The 14,917-nt window shown below is 39.0% G+C and overlaps 1 protein-coding gene across 5 annotated transcripts in view; it reads right to left on the reverse strand.

Annotated features, from left to right (window-relative positions):
- Positions 1 to 1,393: 1,393 nt before the first annotated feature.
- The window catches only part of fam76b (family with sequence similarity 76 member B), a 44,754-nt gene continuing 31,230 nt past the window's right edge, over positions 1,394 to 14,917 (reverse strand). For 3 of the 5 annotated variants that reach the window (XM_067986376.1, XM_067986374.1, XM_067986371.1), the window contains 3 exons: positions 13,709 to 13,844; positions 13,112 to 13,213; positions 1,394 to 4,903 (listed from right to left, as the gene is read on the reverse strand). In XM_067986376.1, coding sequence (XP_067842477.1) covers positions 4,814 to 4,903; positions 13,112 to 13,213; positions 13,709 to 13,844 — 328 coding nt within the window. In that variant the 3' untranslated portion in view covers positions 1,394 to 4,813. The remainder of the gene's footprint in view (positions 4,904 to 13,111; positions 13,214 to 13,708; positions 13,845 to 14,917) is intronic. The other 2 variants (XM_067986375.1, XM_067986373.1) reach the window with 1 other exon arrangement.

The following is a 14,917-nucleotide window of genomic DNA, read 5'->3' on the forward strand; positions in this document are numbered from 1 at the left end:
TACATTACCAGAGATGTTTGTATCAAACCTCTTTAAATCAACATCAATACCTCTTCTAGAGGTTTCCAACTTCTTGTGGCTTTCTTTCCCCTTTACTGTAATACTTTCTCTAAAGTATGGATTATTTCAAATAGTAAAATGTTAATATTGGCGGCATTAATTAGTTTCCATCCCACAAGCAGCTCTAACGGACGTTCTTTTCTGGTCCAAACTATAACTGGGTCTTCCCAAGAACACTATGGTAATTTTCTTGTCCTGGCATTGCAGCTCCAGGATCTGTACACTCCATGCTTTAGGCTCACATAACTTAGAAATAGTTAACCCACCGAATCCTCTGATGTTAACCTATGTATTGGTCATGAAATCCCAGGTTGGGTTGGGGCCGCCACCAGGAGTTCCTATTGTAGCCAATTCAGTAAATGATTTCATGAATGAACAAACACTGCATACTGTCTGTAAAAGGTCAGGGTGTACCCATAGTTTCAGAAACATATGCCAGAACAGAAACTCAGAACTGAAAGGCAAGAATTGTCATTACACAAAGCTGCTAGTAACTATTCTCACTAAAAAGTTAGTACTGCAATACTTATTGAAAAGAGTGCAGTACAGACATGTAAATTAAGTCAAATTTGATACTTAAACCACAGCGCACCTCATACGTTATCAACTTACAACTAGTAAATGACTTCAAATAAATATTTATTTTTTTCCCTCTTTTCTTGCCAATTAATTTTATTCTACCCTGAAGACCACTTGTTGCTGGAACATAGTTTTACAGGAATGTTGCCCTCCAGTACACAGGAACAGGATGGGCCGAATGGCCTCCTTCTGTGCTGTAACCTTTCTATGATTCAGCCCCTCGAGCCTGTTCCATCATTCAATGAGAGCATTACTGATCTGTGACCGAACTCCATGTACGTTGCCCAAATGGACATTTTTTTTAAATGCAGAAGCCTAGTGAGTTCAGTGAGCTATTTTGTCATTGGGACCATCACACTGAGCCCAAAAACTTATCCTTATCCACATCCACAGGTCTCCACTTCCAACAGGGGTCACAGAATAACAATCAGGGACAATAGTGCAATTTCCCCACCCTAATCCAGGCTATTGCAGTCACTAGTAGTGCTCGTGCTGAGATCAGATAATGCAGCACAGACTAGGAACTTTCCTAGTTTCGGAGATTCAGCTTCTCACTGGATAAACTCTCAGCCATCAGGGAACTCCTGAACATTAATTTATGAATAGAATTCAGTTCCGAAAGGGACAATTTATCAAGCTTAAGATAAATCTGATAATTCTTGAAATAAACATTAACAGAGTACTTCTACACACGCCCCCAAAAAAGCAATGGAAATAAAAAGCAACCCCTAAATCAGCATGTGACATTAAAGCAGAATATTTTAAGAAGATTTATTTCAAACTGTCAAGATTTAGAAAACAAGTATAAAATTTCAGCTGTTGACCAATGTCTGATTACAGAATTCAGTCTGTTCCTGTGTATAGTTACAAATTCTGAGGAACACATTCCAAGCATTTCAATGTATACAGTTCCTTAAGGAGGAAACACGGGGGATACAAGATGAGTTGAGATTTTAAAATATACAATAGCCAGCTTTGACTTAAATCCTATTCCATTAGAAAGAATACAAGTTTAATGAACTTACGCTTATGGTTACATAAAAATGAAGTACAGTACAATTTTACCTTGCAGTTTCACCACTTTTACAGAAGACTTCTTTCCAAAATAATAAAAATAAGCATAAGTCTATGTCTATCGCTGCAAGGAAATATCCCAGACTATTTTACAACTTAAAATTTTCAAGTAATAAATGGAGGTAAAAACAAATAAGAACCATATTAAAACCTTAAAATTCAGTACATGATTAAAATCTACCATCCAGGTTTAAATACTGTGAAGCCTTTGAATTCTTTGCATCCCGTTTCACAAATTACACTGTATACATATCTGATCCAGGTTTATAGCCCAGACATGAAGGATAATAATCCTTCATACATATAATGTAACTAGAATTAGCTTCGGTGAAAAAGCATAGAATTACATGATTAAAATTAAGTTTAAAAACATGGAACCATTCTACAGCAAAGAAAATTACAGCATTTACAAATATGCATACTGGTGCATTAGCAAAATCTTATGTACAAATGGTAATGTATTACCACAACTACAGAATTTATGCCAAATTTTAAAAATTTCAGAAAGACAAGGCACTGTTACTGGTAGAGGTCAATGGCAATTTACACGTGGTTATATCACATTCTGCCAATTCTGTTCTACCAACTTCTGTAATATGCTCCCATTTACACACAAAATACTGCATCAGTCTGTTCTCATTAAACGTGTTAGAAAATTAGTTTTAGCAAGTATGCATCAAGCTCTAGCAAAGTAATTCATAGGCCCCAGGGTTAACCATGCTCATACCGGAGTAACAACATGCTACCAAATATTTCCAAACTTTAATATCACGTCACTATGAAACAGAGTTCAAACAAAAACTCACCCTTGCATTTTGTTTTTATTATTCTGTAATAATTTTATAATGCCCCTTATGAAGAGTTATCTTCTTGAAGTTTTAAAGACTGTTCATAGTGTCACGGTGTAATTCTATCAGGTATTAATTGTATCAGCCTGAGATAGAGTAGATACTTAGTTTTTCTTGTTTTGTACAGTTAGAAAAAATGATAACTTGACATTTTTATAGGTTTTAAATGCATAGCTTTATATGGCCTACTCAACTTAATGCTGGTAGAGAATAGTGGTCAACAAAATATGGCCTGTACTGGTATTGCCACAATACAAGGCTCAGGTAGAATTTTATTAATATTTTTTAAAATTATAAAATGAAATCAAAACATAGAGAAAGGCTGTAGATAATTGTTTTCTACACCCAGAGCTCAAAGATATCTTCATACCAGTCTGTTATTTACCAAGCTATTGAAAGCACAAGTGTCATACATTTGACTGAATGCTGCAGAATTTTTTCTTTCTTCCTACATTGTTGCTTTGTTTCTAGTTTTAAAAAAATCCTACAGGCAACACTGGGCTTTTATTTAGGGGCAATTTTTAAAAATGTATGGTACAAACATTTTTTTAAAAAAAACTTCAATTTAGAAAATTTGAATATTGTTTACAAAGACTAATAATTAAAGCATGCCATCAGTCCAATAATGAAATTAAGATGACCATTTTATGTTATTTAATAGCACCTTTACATGAAAATCTAATTTTATCAAAATGCTGAGTATTTAAAAATTGTACAAATTTTGTTTGTATACACAATTTGTGGTTTTGCTATATACAGTATAGCTAAATTAAGAATTATTTAAAAAAGGGACAGCTCACCTTATACTAAACCACAGTTATATGCAAGGGATTTGAGAACTATTAATGCGTTATTAGCACAATCCTATAATAATGAGGCTATGAGTTTTTTTGGGACATTTGAAGAATTATCATAGTTCATTTACAGCAACGATTCTTATGTATTGTGCAAATTTGAACATTTTTTTCCCTTTAACAGGAGATGTAAAACCAGATATGGCTAACTTCCCTAAGGTACAACTCCAGCTCTACCACAATCGATCAAGAGGCCTATCTATTTTATAAGCTTCATTCATAGAACAAAAACAAAAAATTGTATACACACACCAATAACGCAAGATGTTGATGTTCCTTTCCAACAGAATATTCATTCAGGTTCATTTGCCATTTGTAAGTTGGTTATCATGGGAAAAGGAAGAAAATGATACGGCATGCTTTTCAGATAGAGATTGAAATAATTATAATTATGCAGTATCTGGAGTTGCTCTTTTATATGAAAGGTAAAGAAAACAACTTGTGTGTGTCATATAGGGACAGCCCATGTATCATCTCATTTCTAAAGTTCCAATTTTTCTTTCAATACAGGCATTAGTTTGCAATCCTGTAATGTCCTCTATCAAACAATTTAACATAATTTTCACGCACATATGTACAAACACATTAGTCAATTATGGTGAAAGCAACATGAAAAGATGCTTAAAAGGGAGTTTTTCCACCCAAATATTTCTAGTTTTAGCTAAATCATCAGAAACATCAACTGTTCATAATGCTACAACATTTGAGAAAATCAATTTCCAAAAGAAAAGCAGCACTGGGCAGATTACATTGTTTTTTCATAATATAAATTTTATACATTTCTACTAGTTCTGATTTGCATAAAGTATCTATACCAGTCATGTTATCTTCTTCTACAGCTCAACTAGATAAAGGTCTTCACAGCTCTCCCTATATAGGCAATGTAATTTATACTGTACATTCAAACCTCCAATTATAAACAAACCGTTTCCCTGGTTCCTGCTAAAACTCAGTCAGGATTTGAGGAACTCTGATTAGCAGAATTAATTTGCCAGACCTCACAGGATTTCTGTAAAATAAAAATCTTACTATAAAACTGTAGCAATAGCAGTTGCAAAAAGTGACTCATTTTAGTGATTCTATTGCAAGGTAACTCCAAGCATTTTTCTGCAGAAAGTAATAATAGAATGAAGCACTATTATCACTTTCCATTCACTGTCCCTTTTTAAACTGCCAAATTCAAAGTGATAACAAAAGGGATTAAAAATCCTGTGTCAGAATGGTTTGTCTTAGGTGAACAGTAATGATTCTTATTGCTAGTTAAAAATATAAAAAAGACTAAGTCTAGCCACTTTGAAATCAATCAGGGTGCAAAAATACGTAAAGGCTTCACAGTAAGTTTCAACAACCACGGCAGTATTTACTTTCACTTGCATGATGCACCTGTTGAGGAACCCCTCAAGGAGACAGCAGTATGTTTCCAGTCTTCTCCATCTTTTTACCCTTGGACAATGCTGCAACTTGTTTCAGCAATTCTCGATTTTTGGCCTATGGAAAAATAGTAACTACACAATGAGCAGTTTAAAAATACAATTATTGTAATTCTAAATTATCTGAAATGTGTATCACAAAAAAGATTCAAAGCAGTTTAAAGACACACTCAAAGGCCAGGTCGTGTCTCTGCAATAGTACATGATGTAACTCCATTATAACAGCCAAAGTAGACTAAGAAAGTTCCCATCCACACTATGTGTGTTGGATAATCAATCTAACTGGATTTGAATTGTATGGTTAATGGAAGTTAAAACAGATATGAGATACCACATTAATTGAATTAACCTAAATATTTAGAAGAGAAAAAATTATTCAAAGTACTAATTAGAAAAAGGGTAAAATTTTTAACCTCACGTGGCAAGTGCCTAGGTCAAGTTTCTTCCTTGCTGCAAGGCCACCGGGACCTCTGTGGTATTTTAGTTATCCAACGGGCAAGTAATAGAGGATTTAACTTACACTGATGAGAAATATGGGTGCAGTATCCAAAGTGCTTAAACAGTTAATGAAATTTGTGAAAATGGTTTTAAATGCTGTTGGTGAAAGAGTAGCTGGTGAAAGAGTAGCTTTTCATCTGTTTGTTACTCAAGGGTTTTTAAAATATGCTCACTTTTTTTTGCACACTTCATTGTTTGTGTACATCTATCTATGTATCTTATTAAAAATCTTGAGGATGACCCAAGCTCTATTGTAACCTGTGTAAAAATTTCCAATTGTAATTCTCATGTTAAAATGTCAACTGTAATTATTACAGGAATAGAATGAAATGTCACTAGGGTGAGGTGAAGCAAATAGAGTGAGAGGAGGCATGTGTGGAGCATAAACACTGAATGGCTTGTGCTGTAAATTCTATGTAATATTACTTGCTGCACCACTAGGTGTTACTGTATTTTGCCCACAAGCCACTCAAATTACTTTCTGAAAAAAATAGCACTTCCCCTTTTTTCTTGTAACAAATTTCTCATACCCAAAATAAGGTTTTAAACAAAATAAAAAAGGGCAAAAAACCCCCCCACATATTTCACAATAGCATTTCCCCACTGAATTGTCTTTCGTGTCTTTCAATACTTTTATTGAAGTTTTTACTTTAAGGCCATAGCTCGGCTCAAAAGCCCAGGATATTTTTAATATAACAATTAGAAAGAACTTTCAATCACATTTGTACATCCTAAGCATTTGCATTTTGCAGAATTTCCCAGTGTGCAATCTGTATCAGCAGGAGTTGAAGGATATGTTCTCTCTTCCTGTCAGGATTTGAGTGGTTCTTTGCTTTTTCAAATACTTTGCAAAAAACTGGAGAGTGAATTTTCAAACCTCTTATTTCAGGCAAATGAAAAAAGTTGTATAAATGTATTAACAAATCTGTTTTTACTATAAACTCCTCTTAGACAAACAACACCCGTGAGAGGCAACACCTGTGAACAGCAGCAACAAGGAGTGCAGAAGAGCATGCCAAGAGCAGCACTGGGCTTAGCTGAAAATTAGGTGCCAACCTGGTGAAGCTACAACACAGGACTACATGCATGCTAAACAGGAGCAGCAGTATCCTATACAGAGCTAACCAATCCCACAACGAATGGATCAGATCAAAGCTCTGAAGCCTTGTCACATCCAGTCACGAATGGTGGTGGACAATTAAGCAACTAACAGGAACATCCCATCCGCAACGATGGCAGAGTTGAGCAAGCGAATGCAGAATGCAAGGCTGAAGCATTTGCAACCATCTTAAGCCAAAAGTTCTGAGTGGACAATCCTTCTCTGTCTCCTCCTGAAGTCCCCACCATCACAGATGTTGGTCTTCAGCCAATTCGATTCACTCCACATGACACAAAGAAACAGCTGGACACAGCAAAGGCTACGGGCCACAACAACATTGGGGCTGTGGTGCTGAAGAACTAGCCTCGCTCTTAGCCAAGCTGTCCCAGTACAGCTACAACACTGGCATCTACGCGACAATGTGGAAAATTGCCCAAAAACGCCTTACACACAAAATGCAGGCCAAATCCACCAATTACCGCCATATCAGCCTACTCTGAATCATCAGCAATCTGCTGGAAGGAGTCATCAGGAAATTTCAGGGATTTGAAAAGAGAAGGTCATGCTTGACCAACTTTATTGATTCTTTGAAGTAGTAACAGAAAAGGTAGACAAGGGTAATGCAGTAGATGTAATATATTTGGATTTTCAAAAGGCCTTCGATAAGGTACTGCATAGTAGACTCATGACTAAGGTCAGAGCACGTGGAGTCAGGGGACAAGTAGCAGAATGGATAGCAAGATAACTATAAAACAGAAAGCAGAGAATTTGGGTTAAAGGTAGTTACTCAGATTGGCAAAAGGTGGGAGGTGTTATTCCACAATGACCGGTGCTGGGACCACTGTTGTTCACTATTTACATGAACTATTTGGACTCTGGAATCGGAAGTAGAATTTCAAAATTTGCTGACGACACCAATTTTGTTGCAGGAAGATATTAATAAACTTGTAAAATGGACATGTAATTGGCAAATAAGTATGAGGTGGTACATTTTGGTAGGAAGAATAAGGAGGCCACATACCTTGGAAAATAAGAGTCTAAATGGGGTAGGGGAGTAGAGGGATCTGGGGGTACAGATACACAAATCACTAAAAGTAGTGACGCAGGTTAATAAGGCCATAAAAAAAAGCAAACAAAGCACTGGAGTTCATGTCTAGTGGGATAGAATTGAAAAGCAGGGAAATGATGTTAAACTTGTATAGAACCTTAGTTAGACCACATGGGGTACTGTGAACAGTTCGGGCCTCCATTTTGTAAAAAGGATATAGAGGCACTGGAGAAGGTGCAAAAAAGATTTACTAGGATGATACCAAAACTGAGAAGTCATACCTATCAGGAAGGATTGAATAGGCTGGGGCTCTTTTCTCTAGAAAAGAGATGACTGAGGGGTGATCCGATCGAAGTCTTTAAGATTATGAATTAGTTTGAGAGGGTAGACATAGAGAAGATGTTTCCACTTGCGGGGGGAGACCAGAACTAGGGGCCATAAATACAAGATAGTCACGAATAAATCTAATAAGGAATTCAGGAGAAACCTCTTCACCCAGAGTGTGGAACTCGCTACCACAAGGAGCAGTTGAGGCAACTAGCATGGATGCATTTAAAGGGAAGCTAGATAAACACACGAGGGAGAAAGGAATAAAAGTATACGTTAATGAGGTTAGATGAAGAAGGGTGGGAGGAGGCTCATGTGGAGCATAAGCACCAGCATGGACCTGTTTCTGTGCTGTACATGTTATATAATTCTATGTAATCAACAGTGCTATCAAGGAGCACTTACTCTCCAATACTTTGCTCATTGATGCTGTTTGGCTTCCACCACGACCACTCATTACAGCCTTGGTCTAAACGCGGACACTGGAGCTGATTTCCAGAGGTGAGGTGAAAGTGACTGCCCTTGATATCAAGGCAGCATTCGACCAAGTGTGGCACCAAGGGTCCCTAATAAAACTGAGGTCAATACTGATCATGAGGAAAATTCTTCAATGGCTGGAGTCATGCCTGGTACAAAGGAAGATGGCTGTGGTTGTTGGAAGCCAATCATCTTAGCCCCAGGAGATCGCTGTAAGAGTGCCTCAGGGTAGCGTCCTAGGCCCAATTATCTTCAACTGCTTCATCAACAACCTTCCTTCGTCATAAGTGAAGCTGTTAGCCAATGATTGCAGTGTTCAGCTCCATTCGCAATTCCACAGAATGAAGCAGTGTAAGCCTGCATGCAGCAAGACCGGGCAACATCCAGGCTTGGGCTAATAAGTGGCAAGTAACAGTTGTATGACACAAGTACCAAGCAATGACCATCTCCAACACGCAAGAGCCTAACCATTTCCCCTTGTCATTCAGTGACATTACCATTGCAGAGTCCTTCATGATCATCATCCTGAGGGTCACCATTGACCAAAATTCATCTGGATCAACCACATAATTGTCATGACTACTAGAGCAGGTTAAACTGGGTATTCTGCAACGAGTGGCTCATCTCCTGACTCCCCAAGCTCTCTCCACCACCTACAAGGCACAAATCAGCAGTGTGATGGACTTGCCTGAATAGGTGCAACTGCCACATACAAGAAGCTTGACACCATCCAGGCCAAAGCAGTCTGCTTGATAATCAGCTCGTCTACTAGCCTATCATCCGCCCCTTCCACCATTGGCAGTGTATACTATCTACTGCAATGCACTTCATTGCAGCAACTCGGCAAGGCTTCTGCAGCACTTCCAATACCATGACCTCGACCACCTAGAAGGACGAGGATAGCAGATACATTGGAACAGCATCACCTCCACCAGGACTATATATCAGGAAAGTGAGTACCCCCAGTGTGATTTTCCATCCATTAATTTTAAGCAGAAAACTTATACTAAATTATTTAAGGCAGGAATTCAAAGACAGGATCTGACTGACCATGGACGTAGTCATAGAATCATAGAAAGCTATGGCACAGAAGGCAAGTCGGCCCATCGTGTTCGTGCCGGCCGAAAAAGAGCTATCCAGCTTAATCCCACTTTCCAGCATTTGGTCCATTGCCCTGTAGGTTACGGCACTTCAAGTGCACATCCAAATACTTTTTAAATGAGTTGAGCGTTTCTGCCTCTATCACCCTTTCAGGCAGTGAGTTCTAGACCCCCACCACCCTCTGGGTGAAAATAATTCTCCTCAGCTCCTGCCTAATCCTACCAATTACTTTAAATCCATGCCCCCTAGTCACTGACCCCTCTGCTTAGGGAAATAGGTCCTCCCTATCCACTCCATCGAGTCCAGTCATAATTTTATAAACCTCAATTAAATCTCCCCTCAGCCTCCTTTGTTCCAAAGAAAATATCCCCAGCCTATCCAATCTTTTCTCATAGCTAAAATTCTCCAGCCCAAGCAACATCCTTATAAATCTTCTCTGCACCCTCTCTAATGCAATCTCATCTTTCCTGTAATGTGGTGACCAGCACTGTACGCAGTACACAAGCTGTGGCCTAACCAATGTTTTATACAGTTCTAGCATAACCTCTCTGCTCTTATATTCTCTGCCTCGGCTAATAAAGGAAAGTATCCCGTATTCCTTTATAACCACCCTATCTATCTGTCCTGCTACCATCAGGGATTTGTGAACATGCACTCCAAGGTCCCCTTGTTCCTCTACGCCTCATTATCCTCCCATTTACTGTGTATTCCCTTGCCTTGTTTGCCCTCCCCAAATGCATTACCTCACACTTCTCTGGATTGAATCCATTTGCCATTTTTCTGCCCACCTGACCAGTCCATTGATATCTTCCTGCAGTCTACAGCTTTCCTCCTCATTATCAACTACACGGCCAATTTTTGTATCATCTGCAAACTTCTTGATCAAGCCCCCCATTCAAGTCCAAATCATTAGTTGCGCTTGGTGGGGTTTGGGATGGAGAGAAGCAGAAGGAAGTTATCAGAGTAAAAAAAGAGGCTGAAGACAGGTTGAGGAAGGGGGCTAATGTGCAGAAACCTGGTGGCATGTAGGGGCCTGATGGCTTGGAGGAGAACAGTTTGGGTCTCATTCTCCTGAACCCCTTTCCCCATATTGTTACTAAATCCTGCTTCCCCAAATAATTGTCAGAGCCCAGCAAGCTCCAGTACGCCAAGACTACACCACTCCAGGTTTCAAAACCCTGCAGTTCTTTTGGATCCTAGGACCCACCTGCCTAGACTTCCCCTACTCCCAGATCCATCTGCTCACAAAACCCTTGTCTACATTCCCAGTGCTCCCTGATTCTGAAGTGCCTTTCCCCAATGGCCCAGATGCCAGGTCCCGACTGTGTTACTAGCACCTCCTTTCCCAATGCTCTCTCGGCCCTAGGACCTCCTCTTAGAGCGCCAACACTGAAACTCACTCTGAAAATGCTGTTGGGCCAAGAGAGCCCATTATTGCCAGACCCCTTTCCCAATGTCATTCTTAAAGCTGATGGTCATAGTCCCTCATATTAATTGGCATAACACCCCTATTCTTATAAAATGGCCAATTCACTGTCAGCAATGATACAGAAGATCTGTTAGCATGTTATTAAAAGTCTTGCATATCATAGATGGTACACACTTCCTTTCCACAAACCTTACCTCCTGAGTCATGATTCTGGGTCACACTTTTTAAGCCATTGTTTAACATTAAAACTGCCGATGCCAATATTTATAAAAGGAAATCAGTTCGTAAACATTTTTATGTAAACTGTTGCTGCCTGTCATGAGATAGTGGCATGCTCTGGCCACTAGGTGACACAGTGGCATGAATTCCTCATCTCAATCTCCTGCCCCACCCCCTCCCTCCCCCAATCTTGCTTTTCTCATTGTAGGCATGTTTCCAACTTTTTATTTTTAAACTTATATTATGGGTTGCTTCCAGGGCTCCAGCTCCAGGTCATACCCCCAGCCTGATGATCTTTTACTGGTTGCCTCCCAGCTCCCCATGGTGCTCTGCTGTCTCACCAGTTAACTATTTGCTTCTACACATTCCCAGGCCACCTTTATTGATCTTCTCGCAGCACTATCTTGTGCCGCTTGTATATTTATTTCATTTTTTTTTTATTTTATTCGTTCGCGGGATGTGGGCGTCGCTGGTGAGGCCAGCATTTATTGCCCATCCCTAATTGCCCTCGAGAAGGTGGTGGTGAGCCGCCTTCTTGAACCGCTGCAGTCCGTGTGGTGACGGTTCTCCCACAGTGCTGTTAGGAAGGGAGTTCCAGGATTTTGACCCAGCGACGATGAAGGAACGGCGATATATTTCCAAGTCGGGATGGTGTGTGACTTGGAGGGGAACGTGCAGGTGGTGTTGTTCCCATGCGCCTGCTGCTCTTGTCCTTCTAGGTGGTAGAGGTCGCGGGTTTGGGAGGTGCTGTCGAAGAAGCCTCTGAGGATTTATGTCGGCCAGGTACTCAATTCTAATTAGATTTATTTAATTTATTCATTTATTCCAGGGATGTTTGCCAGCCCACTGAGCTGTGACTTTGTCTAACAGCTAATTTTATTTAATTATTTTGGAGAATCTCTGCTTTCTGAACCCTTGCTTGTTAGTTACATACCCATCGAAGTCTGTTCTTTTATTAATTTGTCTGACTCCCACTGCCCAACAATGAAGTGCACTTTCTGCTTCTCCAATGATCTTACTCTGTTCCTCAACTTCTTGTTTCCATTTTGACCCCACTATCATTCCACTCCTCCATATTCATTTCCATCTCATTCTCCTCGTCCCTTCTTCTCTCTTTCCCCTCCCCCATCCCCATTTATTTCTACCCAATTACATTAATCTATTTATTTCCACTCACTTCAAACTTATCTTCTTTCTTCCTCCATGGCTCCATGTGTCTGCTTTGGCCCAGCTCTCTGCATGCCTCCATGGGTCTCAATCTCCACTTGGGTCCTTCTCTACCTTTTTCTCGTTCTCTGGTCCTCCAGAAGCAATTCTACTCCTCTCCATTTATACTTATTTCTAACTGCTAAATCTCAGCTGCCTTCTCCTGCAGTACTTCACTCACCCCCTCATGTACCCATTATACCCATACCCACTATCCTTCACCCACCACACAAACTACCACACTCACAATTCTCACTATCCCCAAACAAATTTTTGGTGTCCACAATGCCAATCTTCATTATTTATTTCCCCAATTGCTCCCATCAACTATCCTTCCCTCAATACTTTCTCTTACTTATTGTCACCAACCCCACACCGTGTCCATTTCCTCTAACTTCCCAACAGAATCGTGACACTAGTGTATATAAAAATTCTCTTACTAAAGTTTGAATGATGAGTGACAGCAGTATGATAGAGTCATTCTGAACACCTTGTAACAGTGAAATGTTATTTGGAAGTATTTTATCATGGTGCAAATTTATTGATATGAGCTCAACTAAACAAGTTTCTAATTTAAAGCAAAGCTTGTTACAGCAAAAACACTACAAAGCACAGCCAGCTTTACAATATATATGAAATTAATAAATAGCTGTTGAATCAGGTGACTAACATGCAGAGATTTAGACATCTCTTACCCAGCCATCAGCTAGACATCTGCAAGAAGCTAGGTCTGTTTTGTCAAATAAACACTTAAGCATCGATGTCTAAAAATTGAGATAATTTTTTATATAACTAAATTGTGTAAATTCAGGTTAGTGCAGACAAAAGAAAATATTACAAATATTAAAAAACTGGTCAATACCTGTAGCTGTTCCACTGCCTCTTTGTGAGCTTTCTCTATGTTGTTCATTTTTGTTCTAAGATTGGACTCCTGGTATTGAAAGTCTGCCTTCAACTCAGTCAGCTTTGAACAAAAAAAAGTAATAAAAGCACAGAAACTCCAGTTTGTACTACAAAATGTTTCATTGATATATTTTTAAAACTTTGTTTTTCCAGTTTCATTCCCTGAAGGAACCAACTGGTACCATGTCCAAGTAGATATCCTTCACAAATGTGAGAACTAGTAATTATTTGATCATGTAGGGTATTATAAACTCAATCCTATTTCACCTGACACCCATACACACATGCTTTCCAGCAAGAGGCACTGGACAGCAATCAGAACAGGAATCGTGCCTGATTTTCTCTCTCCTTACCCAGGAGTACTAGGGCCAAATGTAACACTCCAACTGCTGTCCCATCAATGGATCAGCTAACTCAGCATAGACTAGGAATTGAACCCAGGACCTTCTGGTCTATATCCCCTGCAGCTATAATGGACAGAACTTTCATCTGCTAATCCACCAGGGAGCTCACAGATTTAAACTTAAATGAATAAATCAAATACAGTTTAATCTACCTTTTTATCTCTTTCCAAGATAGTCTGTTCTTTCTGTTGCAGAAGCCTTTTCAAAGACATCACCTCTTCTTTTAATTGGTTGATTATAACAAAGTTGTCTGTTCCACCAGAGTCCATTGACTGGGTTATTGAGCTGCTAGTAAAACAAAATATAGTTTAATATAAAATTAAATCACAATTTTGCAAACATCTTAGTAGAAATGTGTTATTTCTCTTCACTTTATTGTTAAGATGTCAGCTTGGCTCAGTTGGCAGCACGCTCAACTGAGTCAAGAAGTTGTGGGCTCAAGCCCTACTCTAACATTTGAGCACATAAATCAAGGCCAATGCTTCAATATAGAAGTGAGGGACTGTCAGAGGTACAACCTTCAGATGAGACATTGAACAGAGGCCCCATCTGTCTGTTCCAGTGGTTAAGGTGGATGTTAATAAATCTATAGCAATACTCAAAGCACACGGACTGCAGTGGTTCAAGGCGGCGGCTCACCACCACCTTCTGAAGGGCAATTAGGGATGGACAATAAATGCTGGCCTTGCAAGTAATTCATGAAGCACTTCAGGACATTGAGACACATCATAATGCACTATATAAACACTTCACTCTTTCTTACTCCTTCCCTAAACAAATACTAGAAAACTAAACCACATATGAGAAGGTCTCAAAATTCTGTTTAAAAACTCAATTAAATTTTTATCTAAGTAAAATAAACTATATAAAACACCAGGCAGATTTTGGTAGGGTGGGATAAGGGGCAATTTCTCATTTTACAACAGGACATTAAAATCTTGCTGGTGGAAAATAAAGACAACCAAACAGCATTCAGATGTATTTAAACGTGCCAGTTTAACTACAGGAGAGCCACTTATACAAATTAAGCTTCTTTGCCACATGGCAGTAAATAACATGATCTACGATTGAAATAAAGCAATTTTTCCCCCAGCTGCACGAAAAGTTCTGATAACACAATTCAGTAAATTACACTCTGCATTTCTGCATACAAAAATACCTACAATTCAGGGATTTTTAACTTTTTACAAATAATGTGCCATACTATGCAAGAGTTAATCACATGTTTGAAATTACATTTAACTCTGATCTGAAATTACATGCAACGCCGAGACTTCTCTGAGGCTAATTATTTTCAGTAAGCTGAAATGCAACAAAAAAAATCCTACAACACAGCAGACTAGTGATTTAATCATGGCGAA

This window comes from Heptranchias perlo, chromosome 6, assembly GCF_035084215.1.
Source record: "Heptranchias perlo isolate sHepPer1 chromosome 6, sHepPer1.hap1, whole genome shotgun sequence".
Lineage (NCBI taxonomy): Eukaryota > Metazoa > Chordata > Chondrichthyes > Hexanchiformes > Hexanchidae > Heptranchias > Heptranchias perlo.